This window comes from Ips typographus, linkage group LG4 (assembly GCF_016097725.1).
Source record: "Ips typographus isolate SLU linkage group LG4, UJ_Ityp_2.0, whole genome shotgun sequence".
Classification (NCBI taxonomy): domain Eukaryota; kingdom Metazoa; phylum Arthropoda; class Insecta; order Coleoptera; family Curculionidae; genus Ips; species Ips typographus.
Genome location: NC_138425.1, coordinates 2549742 through 2567523, shown reverse-complemented (window position 1 = coordinate 2567523; position 17782 = coordinate 2549742). Strand labels below are relative to the sequence as shown.

The window sequence follows — 17782 nt, the reverse complement described above, 5'->3', positions numbered from 1 at the left end:
CCTTTTGGGAATATGGGAATGCCAACTTGCCAACCATTCATTTGTCAAACGTCATCTATCAATAGTGTCCACCCTGTCATCAATGTCAATTAGCGCTTTTAATGTGCTTTCCCTTTTGTGTTCTTGTTGTTTCCCGCGCACCATTTTTATAGTAAAAACAAAATGTACATTTTCAGTTTTATAGTGTTTGACCTGTGGAATTAGTATTTAAGCTAAGGTGGAAATATCTAAAAATCTCGCTGTTGCCTGCTTTTGTTTCGTTCGTTAAAGATCTTGGCACCAAGTGCAGTTTAACCATCAACAATGTACACAACAAGGGACATATACAAGAAAATCAAAGCTCTAAGTGAAAAAGGCAATTTAACCGGCGAAATTACCAGCCCAGTGTATACACAATATTTGAAATGTATTAAAACCGAGCTAGAGTCAAGCAAAGAAAAAGATTGGGATTCAGCAATCCAAACCCTGCAAATCCTAGTGGATCACAATGTTCTAAGTGTACGTAGGGATGTGCTAGATATTATTGAAGATGAACAAATAAATCCAAACATGCAAGAAAGTATACTCGTCAGTGTCAGTATACAGTGTCTTCAACAGTATTTAAAGGAGAACAATCTTCCTTTTGTGAGCAAGTTGTATGAAATTTCCAAGAAGCATAATATTGATGTGAGTCCATTTTGAAACTACAGTGCTATAATTTTATTGCTGGTATTTTTAGTTTTCAGCTAGCTTAAAAACTGTACTCTCCCTGGATGTTTATAAACACTGCTGTAAAGACCTGATTTACCATGTTTTGATACCAACAATATTTGACAAAACTAAGTTGGACAAGCCTGAGAATTTAGTCTACTTAGATTTAGCTTTGGTTTTTGCTTCTGCTAAGCCATTTTCATTGTGGTCCCAGCAGAAATTACAAACATTTGTAAATAATATTCCTAGGTAAGTAGGTCAAATGTCATGAGATTCATTCATTTAGTTCAATTTTATGTACTTTATATATATTTTTACAGTGAAATAGCTCAGTCCACCCACTATAAAAAGTGGGGGCATAAGATTGTTCAGTGATTTCTGACTGTTGTGTCAGATTCCTTATCTCATTTCACTAGACATAGATCAAATAAGAATGTGTTTTATAACATGGTGGTACCAGTTATTGTCAGTTTGATGTTTTTATCAGTTTTGAAAATAAACAGAATAGTTATCTTAAATAGAGAAGTTTTGGGTCTAATATGCCATTCAGGTATAGTGAAAAGGAACCTCAAGGAAGGATATCAAAACTTCAAAGACTATTTCAAAAAGTAAAAACTTGCTTGATTCAATTCAGACTGCCAGAATCCTCTAGGTCCATTTTGAAAGTGCCAGAGACCTCTAAATGCTAAGGAGAACCTTCTTAAAACTTCCAGAGGGTTCTACAAGGGTTTTAAATCTTTCTAGAATTGTTGTTGCCAGAGACCTCTAAAATCATTTTGAAAGCTCCATAGACCTCCGAATGGTATTGAAAGTCTTTTAAAAAGTGCTAGCTGCCTTTAGAAGTGTTTTAAACCTTCCTAGAATTGTTTTTAATTGCCAGAAGCCTTTAGAACCATTTTTAAAGTGTCAGAGTCTTCTACAAGTGTCTTAAACCTTCCCAGACTTGTTTTCAATGTGCCAATGACCTCTAAATGCAACTGAAAACCTTCTTAAAAGTCCCAGAGGGTTCTACAAGGGTTTTAAATCTTTCTAGAACTGTCTGATTTGCCAGAGACCTCTAAAATCATTTTGAAAGCTCCATAGACCTCCGAATGGTATTGAAAATCTTTTAAAAAGTGCTAGCTGCCTTTAGAAGTGTTTTAAACCTTCCTAGAATTGTTTTAAATTGCCAGAGGCCTTTAGAACCATTTTTAAAGTGTCAGAGGGTTCTACAAGTGTATTAAACCTTCCCAGAATTGTTTCAAACTGCCAGAGACCTCTAGGAGTATACTGAATGTGATACAGACTTTCTGAAAAATGCCAGAGTCTTCTATAAGTGTCTTAAACCTTCTCAGACTTGTTTTCAATTGCCAATGACCTCTAAATGCAACTGAGAACCTTCTTAAAAGTTCCAGAGGGTTCTACAAGGGTTTTAAATCTTTCTAGAATTGTTTGATTTGCCAGAGACCTCTAAAATCATTTTGAAAGCTCCATAGACCTCTGAATGGTATTGAAAACCTTTTAAAAAGTGCTAGCTGCCTTTAGAAGTGTTTTAAACATTCCTAGAATTTTTTAATTGCCAGAGGCCTTTAGAACCATTTTTAAAGTGTCAGAGGGTTCTACAAGTGTTTTAAACCTTCCCAGAATTGTTTCAAACTGCCAGAGGCCTCTAGGACTATACTGAATGTGATACAGACTTTCTGAAAAATGTCAGAGTCTTCTATAAGTGTCTTAAACCTTCTCAGACTTGTTTTCAATTGCCAATGACCTCTAAATGCAACTGAGAACCTTCTTAAAAGTTCCAGAGGGTTCTACAAGGGTTTTAAATCTTTCTAGAATTGTTTGATTTGCCAGAGACCTCTAAAATCATTTTGAAAGCTCCATAGACCTCCGAATGGTATTGAAAACCTTTTAAAAAGTGCTAGCTGCCTTTAGAAATGTATTAAACCTTCCCAGAATTGTTTCAAACTGCCAGAGGCCTCTAGGACTATACTGAATGTGATACAGACTTTCTAAAAAATGCGAGAGTATGATGTAAATATTATGAGTCTTCTATAAGTGTCTTAAACCTTCTCAGACTTGTTTTCAATGTGCCAATGATCTCTAAATGCAACTGAGAACCTGCTAATGTATATTTTTTATCATACATATCTTCATATTTTGTTAATTATTGTTAAGTCACACTTAACCGCATTAATTCACAAACTAATCTTTTGCAGTAGAGTGAATGTGATCTGTGAATTACACGATCGAAAATTTAATGATTGGTACAAACTCTGGATGTTTCTGGTACGATTCTCTGGAACCAAATTGCACTCTTCAATGACAGCTATCAATAAATTGCTTAGAGCTGCAGAAACTGCTTTCAGGAATCCTTCAGACAGTGAACGGATCAAAGGTTATGAATGCTGGAAGGTATGGATTGCAAATATCGCGACTTTTTCATTCCTCCACCAACTTGAGTGTTTCCAGGAACTTATCATCAATGCCAGCTTAGACTTGAAATATATGACCAGCACAAAACAGCTAAAATTGCTGCTCACGCCGTTAAAAGCGAAATTTTCCAAACATGAAGTAGTGGTTCTAAAGAAGTTTGAAGTGTATGTTCTTTTAATTGAGAAACTTGAATACAAGGCTGTTCTAGTGCTAAAAGATTTTCTGGAGTTTTGTTTTGGACAAGTCAGTGAAAGTACCGATCCAAATAAATGTGGTTTTGGTAAAACTGTGCCGGATTTGTGGCTCAGAATGTCTAAAGTATTTTTGGCCATACTTGGTAGGTTTTAATTTTTTTTTACTTGCCTATGTTATAACAGGTTATTGTAGGTCACTCTCATAATCAAGATGAGACCTGTTTAGACTCATCCACTGAAATCAATTTGAAGTTAGCAGTACTGAATAAAGACAACATTATTGAGTGTGCTGAACATGCAATTAATTCTATGGCTGAGTGTTGCTTGTGTCTTAAAGTTGTTGAGGTAGCCAGTGAAAGACACACTGTATGACTTGTTTTTTTTTGTTTTAATTCCATTTAAAGTCTCTGGTTTTATAGGCTTTGAAGTGCCTTTGGAAGAGTTTGCTTAATATTGTTCTTCATAATGATGCAAGAGAGGTTTGTTACCCATTTATAGGAAAAGTATTGGAGAAGTTCAGTCAGGTTGTATTTGTTGATACTGATTTTAGTAATTAAATAATAGCGCAACATTTTGCAGAATAGCGATCCGTATAGTGCTACTTTGAGTGCCATAGCGTTTCAGGAAATTGTTGATAATGACAGTCCGAACCGTGCAAGTCTGGTTTTAAATCAGTTACATGCGTTGCTTTATATCGTGTTTTCAGTACCTTTAAGTCCGGAATGGTAGTATTTTGTGGGGTATTAAAAATTCAAAGTGTGAGTAATTTAAATTGCAGTGGTAGTAAGGTGAAGGACCTGTTAACAGTTCTTCGTGGGGTAGATTCAGCTGAAATCCAAATAAAACTCCGGAATAGTTTTGTCAATTATCAAATGAACAAAAGCAACGCGAACTTTGTTGCTGATATTTGGAGTTTTTTGGTACACCAAAAGGGCGCCATGGACAGTTCTCTTGATTTGTTGATTTGGCCTATCCGTTATATTCACCTGATCACCGATAAGGTACAGTTTCGATACATTTTGTAATAAACCGCGCATTATCACAACCAGGACAGTAATTTTTAAAACCTCGCCATTTCGAAACGAAATAATAGATTTTTATGCGGTTTGGACTATCATTGAGCTTGATTTATTGGCTTTTGGCTGATGGAAAAAAGTTTTTCTTTAATGCACTACAACTGTACTATATACAGGGTGGGAACGAAGCACGCGCAAAAAAAGTTATATTTTCAAGTAGTCCTCAATTAACCAATAATCTGGTTTGGTTTTATTTTAACATAGGGAAGTGTTGTTTAGGTCCATATCTCGGGACGTGTTTGGTAGTTTTAGTGTCTCAAGACGTTTACAGTGAGAGAACAACTTGTGTTTCAGCTCATTTTGTAGTATTTTTTGTCCCGTTTTTAATGACGATTTAGTCAAATTGATTGAAATTCAAATAAAAAGTTACAACCTTTCAAAAATTGAAAAAATTACAATTTTGGTTAAAAGTACAAATTTGGCAAATTTTTATTTTGCTCTATAAGGGTTCCAAGGCACAGCAAAGGACATATTTATACCAAAGGACCTTAAATTAGGTGAAATAACCACTTTGAACCTTTCGAAAATTCGAAAAATGTAATTTTTTGTCAAAATTTTCAATTTTTTTTTTGGCTCCATAAAGGTTCTAATGCACAGCAAAGGGCATATTTATACCAAAGAACCTTAAAGTAGGTGAAATAAGAGCAAAAAAAAACACTTTAAAATTTTTTATTTTTCAAAAAAATTGAAAGAACGGGGGGGTATTAGGCGTCTTTTTTAAGTACTTTTTAAGATTCAATATCCCGATAACGTGAGGCGCTAGAGAGACGAGTTTTGGCTCATTTTGTAGTATTTTTTATCCTCTTTCTAATGTCGAGTTAGCGAAATCTAGAAGAGTTCAAATAAAAAAGTTACAACCTTTCAAAAATTGAAAAAATGACAGTTTTGGTAAAAAGTGCATTTTTGGCAAATTTTCATTTTGCTCTATAAGGGTTCCAATGCACAGCAAAGGGCATATTTATACCAAAGGACCTTAAATTATGTGAAATAACCACTTTGAACCTTTCGAAAATTCGAAAAATGTAATTTTTTGTCAAAATTTTCAATTTTTTTTTTGGCTCCATAAAGGTTCTAATGCACAGCAAAGGGCATATTTATACCAAAGAACCTTAAATTAGGTGAAATAAGCGCAAAAAAATCACTTTAAAATTTTTCATTTTTCAAAAAAATTGAAAGAATGGGGGGGTATTAGGCGTCTTTTTTAAGTACTTTTTAAGATTCAATATCTCGATAACGTTAGGCGCTAGAGAGACGAGTTTTGGCTCATTTTGTTGTATTTTTTATCATCTTTCTAATGGCGAGTTAGCGAAATCTAGAAGAGTTCAAATAAAAAAGTTACAACCTTTCAAAAATTTAAAAAATGACAGTTTTGGTAAAAAGTGCATTTTTGGCAAATTTTCATTTTGCTCTATAAGGGTTCTAATGCACAGCAAAGGGCATATTTATACCAAAGGACCTTAAATTAGGTGAAATAACCACTTTGAACCTTTCGAAAATTCGAAAAATGTAATTTTTTGTCAAAATTTTCAATTTTTTTTTTGGCTCCATAAAGGTTCTAATGCACAGCAAAGGGCATATTTATACCAAAGAACCTTAAATTAGGTGAAATAAGCGCAAAAAAATCACTTTAAAATTTTTCATTTTTCAAAAAAATTGAAAGAATGGGGGGGTATTAGGCGTCTTTTTTAAGTACTTTTTAAGATTCAATATCTCGATAACGTTAGGTGCTAGAGAGACGAGTTTTGGCTCATTTTGTAGTATTTTTTATCCTCTTTCTAATGTCGAGTTAGCGAAATCTAGAAGAGTTCAAATAAAAAAGTTACAACCTTTCAAAAATTGAAAAAATGACAGTTTTGGTAAAAAGTGCATTTTTGGCAAATTTTCATTTTGCTCTATAAGGGTTCCAATGCACAGCAAAGGGCATATTTATACCAAAGGACCTTAAATTATGTGAAATAACCACTTTGAACCTTTCGAAAATTCGAAAAATGTAATTTTTTGTCAAAATTGTCAATTTTTTTTTTGGCTCCATAAAGGTTCTAATGCACAGCAAAGGGCATATTTATACCAAAGAACCTTAAATTAGGTGAAATAAGCGCAAAAAAATCACTTTAAAATTTTTCATTTTTCAAAAAAATTGAAAGAATGGGGGGGTATTAGGCGTCTTTTTTAAGTACTTTTTAAGATTCAATATGTCGATAACGTTAGGTGCTAGAGAGACGAGTTTTGGCTCATTTTGTAGTATTTTTTATCCTCTTTCTAATGTCGAGTTAGCGAAATCTAGAAGAGTTCAAATAAAAAAGTTACAACCTTTCAAAAATTGAAAAAATGACAGTTTTGGTAAAAAGTGCATTTTTGGCAAATTTTTATTTTGCTCTATAAGGGTTCCAATGCACAGCAAAGGGCATATTTATACCAAAGGACCTTAAATTATGTGAAATAACCACTTTGAACCTTTCGAAAATTCGAAAAATGTAATTTTTTGTCAAAATTTTCAATTTTTTTTTTGGCTCCATAAAGGTTCTAATGCACAGCAAAGGGCATATTTATACCAAAGAACCTTAAATTAGGTGAAATAAGCGCAAAAAAATCACTTTAAAATTTTTCATTTTTCAAAAAAATTGAAAGAATGGGGGGTATTAGGCGTCTTTTTTAAGTACTTTTTAAGATTCAATATCTCGATAACGTTAGGCGCTAGAGAGACGAGTTTTGGCTCATTTTGTTGTATTTTTTATCATCTTTCTAATGGCGAGTTAGCGAAATCTAGAAGAGTTCAAATAAAAAAGTTACAACCTTTCAAAAATTTAAAAAATGACAGTTTTGGTAAAAAGTGCATTTTTGGCAAATTTTCATTTTGCTCTATAAGGGTTCTAATGCACAGCAAAGGGCATATTTATACCAAAGGACCTTAAATTAGGTGAAATAACCACTTTGAACCTTTCGAAAATTCGAAAAATGTAATTTTTTGTCAAAATTTTCAATTTTTTTTTTGGCTCCATAAAGGTTCTAATGCACAGCAAAGGGCATATTTATACCAAAGAACCTTAAATTAGGTGAAATAAGCGCAAAAAAATCACTTTAAAATTTTTCATTTTTCAAAAAAATTGAAAGAATGGGGGGGTATTAGGCGTCTTTTTTAAGTACTTTTTAAGATTCAATATCTCGATAACGTTAGGTGCTAGAGAGACGAGTTTTGGCTCATTTTGTAGTATTTTTTATCCTCTTTCTAATGTCGAGTTAGCGAAATCTAGAAGAGTTCAAATAAAAAAGTTACAACCTTTCAAAAATTGAAAAAATGACAGTTTTGGTAAAAAGTGCATTTTTGGCAAATTTTTATTTTGCTCTATAAGGGTTCCAATGCACAGCAAAGGGCATATTTATACCAAAGGACCTTAAATTATGTGAAATAACCATTTTGAACCTTTCGAAAATTCGAAAAATGTAATTTTTTGTCAAAATTTTCAATTTTTTTTTTGGCTCCATAAAGGTTCTAATACACAGCAAAGGGCATATTTATACCAAAGAACCTTAAATTAGGTGAAATAAGCGCAAAAAAATCACTTTAAAATTTTTCATTTTTCAAAAAAATTGAAAGAATGGGGGGGTATTAGGCGTCTTTTTTAAGTACTTTTTAAGATTCAATATGTCGATAACGTTAGGTGCTAGAGAGACGAGTTTTGGCTCATTTTGTAGTATTTTTTATCCTCTTTCTAATGTCGAGTTAGCGAAATCTAGAAGAGTTCAAATAAAAAAGTTACAACCTTTCAAAAATTTAAAAAATGACAGTTTTGGTAAAAAGTGCATTTTTGGCAAATTTTCATTTTGCTCTATAAGGGTTCTAATGCACAGCAAAGGGCATATTTATACCAAAGGACCTTAAATTAGGTGAAATAACCACTTTGAACCTTTCGAAAATTCGAAAAATGTAATTTTTTGTCAAAATTTTCAATTTTTTTTTTGGCTCCATAAAGGTTCTAATGCACAGCAAAGGGCATATTTATACCAAAGAACCTTAAATTAGGTGAAATAAGCGCAAAAAAATCACTTTAAAATTTTTCATTTTTCAAAAAAATTGAAAGAATGGGGGGGTATTAGGCGTCTTTTTTAAGTACTTTTTAAGATTCAATATCTCGATAACGTTAGGCGCTAGAGAGACGAGTTTTGGCTCATTTTGTTGTATTTTTTATCATCTTTCTAATGGCGAGTTAGCGAAATCTAGAAGAGTTCAAATAAAAAAGTTACAACCTTTCAAAAATTTAAAAAATGACAGTTTTGGTAAAAAGTGCATTTTTGGCAAATTTTCATTTTGCTCTATAAGGGTTCTAATGCACAGCAAAGGGCATATTTATACCAAAGGACCTTAAATTAGGTGAAATAACCACTTTGAACCTTTCGAAAATTCGAAAAATGTAATTTTTTGTCAAAATTTTCAATTTTTTTTTTGGCTCCATAAAGGTTCTAATGCACAGCAAAGGGCATATTTATACCAAAGAACCTTAAATTAGGTGAAATAAGCGCAAAAAAATCACTTTAAAATTTTTCATTTTTCAAAAAAATTGAAAGAATGGGGGGGTATTAGGCGTCTTTTTTAAGTACTTTTTAAGCATTTTTGGCAAATTTTCATTTTGCTCTATAAGGGTTCTAATGCACAGCAAAGGGCATATTTATACCAAAGGACCTTAAATTAGGTGAAATAACCACTTTGAACCTTTCGAAAATTCGAAAAATGTAATTTTTTGTCAAAATTTTCAATTTTTTTTTTGGCTCCATAAAGGTTCTAATGCACAGCAAAGGGCATATTTATACCAAAGAACCTTAAATTAGGTGAAATAAGCGCAAAAAAATCACTTTAAAATTTTTCATTTTTCAAAAAAATTGAAAGAATGGGGGGGTATTAGGCGTCTTTTTTAAGTACTTTTTAAGATTCAATATCTCGATAACGTTAGGCGCTAGAGAGACGAGTTTTGGCTCATTTTGTAGTATTTTTTATCCTCTTTCTAATGTCGAGTTAGCGAAATCTAGAAGAGTTCAAATAAAAAAGTTACAACCTTTCAAAAATTGAAAAAATGACAGTTTTGGTAAAAAGTGCATTTTTGGCAAATTTTCATTTTGCTCTATAAGGGTTCCAATGCACAGCAAAGGGCATATTTATACCAAAGGACCTTAAATTATGTGAAATAACCACTTTGAACCTTTCGAAAATTCGAAAAATGTAATTTTTTGTCAAAATTTTCAATTTTTTTTTTGGCTCCATAAAGGTTCTAATACACAGCAAAGGGCATATTTATACCAAAGAACCTTAAATTAGGTGAAATAAGCGCAAAAAAATCACTTTAAAATTTTTCATTTTTCAAAAAAATTGAAAGAATGGGGGGGTATTAGGCGTCTTTTTTAAGTACTTTTTAAGATTCAATATCTCGATAACTTGAGGAGCTAGAGAGGCGAGTTTTGGCTCATTTTGTAGTATTTTTTATCCTCTTTCTAATGGCGAGTTAGCGAAATCTTGAAGAGTTCAAATAAAAAAGTTACAACCTTTCAAAAATTGAAAAAATGACAGTTTTGGTAAAAAGTGCATTTTTGGCAAATTTTTATTTTGCTCTATAAGGGTTCCAATGCACAGCAAAGGGCATATTTATACCAAAGGACCTTAAATTATGTGAAATAACCACTTTGAACCTTTCGAAAATTCGAAAAATGTAATTTTTTGTCAAAATTTTCAATTTTTTTTTTGGCTCCATAAAGGTTCTAATGCACAGCAAAGGGCATATTTATACCAAAGAACCTTAAATTAGGTGAAATAAGCGCAAAAAAATCACTTTAAAATTTTTCATTTTTCAAAAAAATTGAAAGAATGGGGGGGTATTAGGCGTCTTTTTTAAGTACTTTTTAAGATTCAATATCTCGATAACGTTAGGCGCTAGAGAGACGAGTTTTGGCTCATTTTGTTGTATTTTTTATCATCTTTCTAATGGCGAGTTAGCGAAATCTAGAAGAGTTCAAATAAAAAAGTTACAACCTTTCAAAAATTTAAAAAATGACAGTTTTGGTAAAAAGTGCATTTTTGGCAAATTTTCATTTTGCTCTATAAGGGTTCTAATGCACAGCAAAGGGCATATTTATACCAAAGGACCTTAAATTAGGTGAAATAACCACTTTGAACCTTTCGAAAATTCGAAAAATGTAATTTTTTGTCAAAATTTTCAATTTTTTTTTTGGCTCCATAAAGGTTCTAATGCACAGCAAAGGGCATATTTATACCAAAGAACCTTAAATTAGGTGAAATAAGCGCAAAAAAATCACTTTAAAATTTTTCATTTTTCAAAAAAATTGAAAGAATGGGGGGGTATTAGGCGTCTTTTTTAAGTACTTTTTAAGATTCAATATCTCGATAACGTTAGGCGCTAGAGAGACGAGTTTTGGCTCATTTTGTAGTATTTTTTATCCTCTTTCTAATGTCGAGTTAGCGAAATCTAGAAGAGTTCAAATAAAAAAGTTACAACCTTTCAAAAATTGAAAAAATGACAGTTTTGGTAAAAAGTGCATTTTTGGCAAATTTTTATTTTGCTCTATAAGGGTTCCAATGCACAGCAAAGGGCATATTTATACCAAAGGACCTTAAATTATGTGAAATAACCACTTTGAACCTTTCGAAAATTCGAAAAATGTAATTTTTTGTCAAAATTTTCAATTTTTTTTTTGGCTCCATAAAGGTTCTAATGCACAGCAAAGGGCATATTTATACCAAAGAACCTTAAATTAGGTGAAATAAGCGCAAAAAAATCACTTTAAAATTTTTCATTTTTCAAAAAAATTGAAAGAATGGGGGGGTATTAGGCGTCTTTTTTAAGTACTTTTTAAGATTCAATATCTCGATAACGTGAGGAGCTAGAGAGGCGAGTTTTGGCTCATTTTGTAGTATTTTTTATCCTCTTTCTAATGGCGAGTTAGCGAAATCTAGAAGAGTTCAAATAAAAAAGTTACAACCTTTCAAAAATTGAAAAAATGACAGTTTTGGTAAAAAGTGCATTTTTGGCAAATTTTTATTTTGCTCTATAAGGGTTCCAATGCACAGCAAAGGGCATATTTATACCAAAGGACCTTAAATTATGTGAAATAACCACTTTGAACCTTTCGAAAATTCGAAAAATGTAATTTTTTGTCAAAATTTTCAATTTTTTTTTTGGCTCCATAAAGGTTCTAATGCACAGCAAAGGGCATATTTATACCAAAGAACCTTAAATTAGGTGAAATAAGCGCAAAAAAATCACTTTAAAATTTTTCATTTTTCAAAAAAATTGAAAGAATGGGGGGGTATTAGGCGTCTTTTTTAAGTACTTTTTAAGATTCAATATCTCGATAACGTTAGGCGCTAGAGAGACGAGTTTTGGCTCATTTTGTAGTATTTTTTATCCTCTTTCTAATGTCGAGTTAGCGAAATCTAGAAGAGTTCAAATAAAAAAGTTACAACCTTTCAAAAATTGAAAAAATGACAGTTTTGGTAAAAAGTGCATTTTTGGCAAATTTTCATTTTGCTCTATAAGGGTTCCAATGCACAGCAAAGGGCATATTTATACCAAAGGACCTTAAATTATGTGAAATAACCACTTTGAACCTTTCGAAAATTCGAAAAATGTAATTTTTTGTCAAAATTTTCAATTTTTTTTTTGGCTCCATAAAGGTTCTAATACACAGCAAAGGGCATATTTATACCAAAGAACCTTAAATTAGGTGAAATAAGCGCAAAAAAATCACTTTAAAATTTTTCATTTTTCAAAAAAATTGAAAGAATGGGGGGGTATTAGGCGTCTTTTTTAAGTACTTTTTAAGATTCAATATCTCGATAACTTGAGGAGCTAGAGAGGCGAGTTTTGGCTCATTTTGTAGTATTTTTTATCCTCTTTCTAATGGCGAGTTAGCGAAATCTTGAAGAGTTCAAATAAAAAAGTTACAACCTTTCAAAAATTGAAAAAATGACAGTTTTGGTAAAAAGTGCATTTTTGGCAAATTTTTATTTTGCTCTATAAGGGTTCCAATGCACAGCAAAGGGCATATTTATACCAAAGGACCTTAAATTATGTGAAATAACCACTTTGAACCTTTCGAAAATTCGAAAAATGTAATTTTTTGTCAAAATTTTCAATTTTTTTTTTGGCTCCATAAAGGTTCTAATGCACAGCAAAGGGCATATTTATACCAAAGAACCTTAAATTAGGTGAAATAAGCGCAAAAAAATCACTTTAAAATTTTTCATTTTTCAAAAAAATTGAAAGAATGGGGGGGTATTAGGCGTCTTTTTTAAGTACTTTTTAAGATTCAATATCTCGATAACGTTAGGCGCTAGAGAGACGAGTTTTGGCTCATTTTGTTGTATTTTTTATCATCTTTCTAATGGCGAGTTAGCGAAATCTAGAAGAGTTCAAATAAAAAAGTTACAACCTTTCAAAAATTTAAAAAATGACAGTTTTGGTAAAAAGTGCATTTTTGGCAAATTTTCATTTTGCTCTATAAGGGTTCTAATGCACAGCAAAGGGCATATTTATACCAAAGGACCTTAAATTAGGTGAAATAACCACTTTGAACCTTTCGAAAATTCGAAAAATGTAATTTTTTGTCAAAATTTTCAATTTTTTTTTTGGCTCCATAAAGGTTCTAATACACAGCAAAGGGCATATTTATACCAAAGAACCTTAAATTAGGTGAAATAAGCGCAAAAAAATCACTTTAAAATTTTTCATTTTTCAAAAAAATTGAAAGAATGGGGGGGTATTAGGCGTCTTTTTTAAGTACTTTTTAAGATTCAATATCTCGATAACGTTAGGCGCTAGAGAGACGAGTTTTGGCTCATTTTGTAGTATTTTTTATCATCTTTCTAATGGCGAGTTAGCGAAATCTAGAAGAGTTCAAATAAAAAAGTTACAACCTTTCAAAAATTTAAAAAATGACAGTTTTGGTAAAAAGTGCATTTTTGGCAAATTTTCATTTTGCTCTATAAGGGTTCTAATGCACAGCAAAGGGCATATTTATACCAAAGGACCTTAAATTAGGTGAAATAACCACTTTGAACCTTTCGAAAATTCGAAAAATGTAATTTTTTGTCAAAATTTTCAATTTTTTTTTTGGCTCCATAAAGGTTCTAATGCACAGCAAAGGGCATATTTATACCAAAGAACCTTAAATTAGGTGAAATAAGCGCAAAAAAATCACTTTAAAATTTTTCATTTTTCAAAAAAATTGAAAGAATGGGGGGGTATTAGGCGTCTTTTTTAAGTACTTTTTAAGATTCAATATCTCGATAACGTTAGGCGCTAGAGAGACGAGTTTTGGCTCATTTTGTAGTATTTTTTATCCTCTTTCTAATGGCGAGTTAGCGAAATCTAGAAGAGTTCAAATAAAAAAGTTACAACCTTTCAAAAATTGAAAAAATGACAGTTTTGGTAAAAAGTGCATTTTTGGCAAATTTTTATTTTGCTCTATAAGGGTTCCAATGCACAGCAAAGGGCATATTTATACCAAAGGACCTTAAATTATGTGAAATAACCACTTTGAACCTTTCGAAAATTCGAAAAATGTAATTTTTTGTCAAAATTTTCAATTTTTTTTTTGGCTCCATAAAGGTTCTAATGCACAGCAAAGGGCATATTTATACCAAAGAACCTTAAATTAGGTGAAATAAGCGCAAAAAAATCACTTTAAAATTTTTCATTTTTCAAAAAAATTGAAAGAATGGGGGGGTATTAGGCGTCTTTTTTAAGTACTTTTTAAGATTCAATATCTCGATAACGTTAGGCGCTAGAGAGGACGAGTTTTGGCTCATTTTGTAGTATTTTTTATCCTCTTTCTAATGGCGAGTTAGCGAAATCTAGAAGAGTTCAAATAAAAAAGTTACAACCTTTCAAAAATTGAAAAAATGACAGTTTTGGTAAAAAGTGCATTTTTGGCAAATTTTATTTTGCTCTATAAGGGTTCCAATGCACAGCAAAGGGCATATTTATACCAAAGGACCTTAAATTATGTGAAATAACCACTTTGAACCTTTCGAAAATTCGAAAAATGTAATTTTTTGTCAAAATTTTCAATTTTTTTTTTGGCTCCATAAAGGTTCTAATACACAGCAAAGGGCATATTTATACCAAAGAACCTTAAATTAGGTGAAATAAGCGCAAAAAAATCACTTTAAAATTTTTCATTTTTCAAAAAAATTGAAAGAATGGGGGGGTATTAGGCGTCTTTTTTAAGTACTTTTTAAGATTCAATATCTCGATAACTTGAGGAGCTAGAGAGGCGAGTTTTGGCTCATTTTGTAGTATTTTTTATCCTCTTTCTAATGGCGAGTTAGCGAAATCTTGAAGAGTTCAAATAAAAAAGTTACAACCTTTCAAAAATTTAAAAAATGACAGTTTTGGTAAAAAGTGCATTTTTGGCAAATTTTTATTTTGCTCTATAAGGGTTCCAATGCACAGCAAAGGGCATATTTATACCAAAGGACCTTAAATTATGTGAAATAACCACTTTGAACCTTTCGAAAATTCGAAAAATGTAATTTTTTGTCAAAATTTTCAATTTTTTTTTTGGCTCCATAAAGGTTCTAATACACAGCAAAGGGCATATTTATACCAAAGAACCTTAAATTAGGTGAAATAAGCGCAAAAAAATCACTTTAAAATTTTTCATTTTTCAAAAAAATTGAAAGAATGGGGGGGTATTAGGCGTCTTTTTTAAGTACTTTTTAAGATTCAATATCTCGATAACGTTAGGTGCTAGAGAGACGAGTTTTGGCTCATTTTGTAGTATTTTTTATCCTCTTTCTAATGGCGAGTTAGCGAAATCTTGAAGAGTTCAAATAAAAAAGTTACAACCTTTCAAAAATTTAAAAAATGACAGTTTTGGTAAAAAGTGCATTTTTGGCAAATTTTTATTTTGCTCTATAAGGGTTCCAATGCACAGCAAAGGGCATATTTATACCAAAGGACCTTAAATTATGTGAAATAACCACTTTGAACCTTTCGAAAATTCGAAAAATGTAATTTTTTGTCAAAATTTTCAATTTTTTTTTTGGCTCCATAAAGGTTCTAATGCACAGCAAAGGGCATATTTATACCAAAGAACCTTAAATTAGGTGAAATAAGCGCAAAAAAATCACTTTAAAATTTTTCATTTTTCAAAAAAATTGAAAGAATGGGGGGGTATTAGGCGTCTTTTTTAAGTACTTTTTAAGATTCAATATCTCGATAACGTTAGGTGCTAGAGAGACGAGTTTTGGCTCATTTTGTAGTATTTTTTATCCTCTTTCTAATGTCGAGTTAGCGAAATCTAGAAGAGTTCAAATAAAAAAGTTACAACCTTTCAAAAATTGAAAAAATGACAGTTTTGGTAAAAAGTGCATTTTTGGCAAATTTTTATTTTGCTCTATAAGGGTTCCAATGCACAGCAAAGGGCATATTTATACCAAAGGACCTTAAATTATGTGAAATAACCACTTTGAACCTTTCGAAAATTCGAAAAATGTAATTTTTTGTCAAAATTTTCAATTTTTTTTTTGGCTCCATAAAGGTTCTAATGCACAGCAAAGGGCATATTTATACCAAAGAACCTTAAATTAGGTGAAATAAGCGCAAAAAAATCACTTTAAAATTTTTCATTTTTCAAAAAAATTGAAAGAATGGGGGGGTATTAGGCGTCTTTTTTAAGTACTTTTTAAGATTCAATATCTCGATAACTTGAGGAGCTAGAGAGGCGAGTTTTGGCTCATTTTGTAGTATTTTTTATCCTCTTTCTAATGGCGAGTTAGCGAAATCTAGAAGAGTTCAAATAAAAAAGTTACAACCTTTCAAAAATTTAAAAAATGACAGTTTTGGTAAAAAGTGCATTTTTGGCAAATTTTCATTTTGCTCTATAAGGGTTCTAATGCACAGCAAAGGGCATATTTATACCAAAGGACCTTAAATTAGGTGAAATAACCACTTTGAACCTTTCGAAAATTCGAAAAATGTAATTTTTTGTCAAAATTTTCAATTTTTTTTTTGGCTCCATAAAGGTTCTAATACACAGCAAAGGGCATATTTATACCAAAGAACCTTAAATTAGGTGAAATAAGCGCAAAAAAATCACTTTAAAATTTTTCATTTTTCAAAAAAATTGAAAGAATGGGGGGGTATTAGGCGTCTTTTTTAAGTACTTTTTAAGATTCAATATCTCGATAACTTGAGGAGCTAGAGAGGCGAGTTTTGGCTCATTTTGTAGTATTTTTTATCCTCTTTCTAATGGCGAGTTAGCGAAATCTTGAAGAGTTCAAATAAAAAAGTTACAACCTTTCAAAAATTTAAAAAATGACAGTTTTGGTAAAAAGTGCATTTTTGGCAAATTTTTATTTTGCTCTATAAGGGTTCCAATGCACAGCAAAGGGCATATTTATACCAAAGGACCTTAAATTATGTGAAATAACCACTTTGAACCTTTCGAAAATTCGAAAAATGTAATTTTTTGTCAAAATTTTCAATTTTTTTTTTGGCTCCATAAAGGTTCTAATACACAGCAAAGGGCATATTTATACCAAAGAACCTTAAATTAGGTGAAATAAGCGCAAAAAAATCACTTTAAAATTTTTCATTTTTCAAAAAAATTGAAAGAATGGGGGGGTATTAGGCGTCTTTTTTAAGTACTTTTTAAGATTCAATATCTCGATAACGTTAGGTGCTAGAGAGACGAGTTTTGGCTCATTTTGTAGTATTTTTTATCCTCTTTCTAATGTCGAGTTAGCGAAATCTAGAAGAGTTCAAATAAAAAAGTTACAACCTTTCAAAAATTTAAAAAATGACAGTTTTGGTAAAAAGTGCATTTTTGGCAAATTTTTATTTTGCTCTATAAGGGTTCCAATGCACAGCAAAGGGCATATTTATACCAAAGGACCTTAAATTATGTGAAATAACCACTTTGAACCTTTCGAAAATTCGAAAAATGTAATTTTTTGTCAAAATTTTCAATTTTTTTTTTGGCTCCATAAAGGTTCTAATACACAGCAAAGGGCATATTTATACCAAAGAACCTTAAATTAGGTGAAATAAGCGCAAAAAAATCACTTTAAAATTTTTCATTTTTCAAAAAAATTGAAAGAATGGGGGGGTATTAGGCGTCTTTTTTAAGTACTTTTTAAGATTCAATATCTCGATAACGTTAGGTGCTAGAGAGACGAGTTTTGGCTCATTTTGTAGTATTTTTTATCCTCTTTCTAATGGCGAGTTAGCGAAATCTTGAAGAGTTCAAATAAAAAAGTTACAACCTTTCAAAAATTTAAAAAATGACAGTTTTGGTAAAAAGTGCATTTTTGGCAAATTTTTATTTTGCTCTATAAGGGTTCCAATGCACAGCAAAGGGCATATTTATACCAAAGGACCTTAAATTATGTGAAAT

The 17782-nt window shown here is 31.4% G+C and overlaps 1 protein-coding gene across 3 annotated transcripts in view; it reads left to right on the top strand.

Annotated features, from left to right (window-relative positions):
* The first annotated feature begins 94 nt into the window (after positions 1 to 94).
* The window catches only part of LOC145727460 (uncharacterized), a 30694-nt gene continuing 13006 nt past the window's right edge, over positions 95 to 17782 (top strand). The window contains exons 1-8 of one of the 3 annotated variants that reach the window (XM_081977027.1): positions 95 to 666; positions 719 to 939; positions 2889 to 3084; positions 3142 to 3442; positions 3493 to 3665; positions 3719 to 3823; positions 3879 to 4024; positions 4078 to 4300. In XM_081977027.1, the coding sequence (XP_081833153.1) occupies positions 304 to 666; positions 719 to 939; positions 2889 to 3084; positions 3142 to 3442; positions 3493 to 3665; positions 3719 to 3823; positions 3879 to 4024; positions 4078 to 4300 (1728 nt within the window). In that variant the 5' untranslated portion in view covers positions 95 to 303. The remainder of the gene's footprint in view (positions 667 to 718; positions 940 to 2888; positions 3085 to 3141; positions 3443 to 3492; positions 3666 to 3718; positions 3824 to 3878; positions 4025 to 4077; positions 4301 to 17782) is intronic. The other 2 variants (XM_081977026.1, XM_081977025.1) reach the window with 2 other exon arrangements.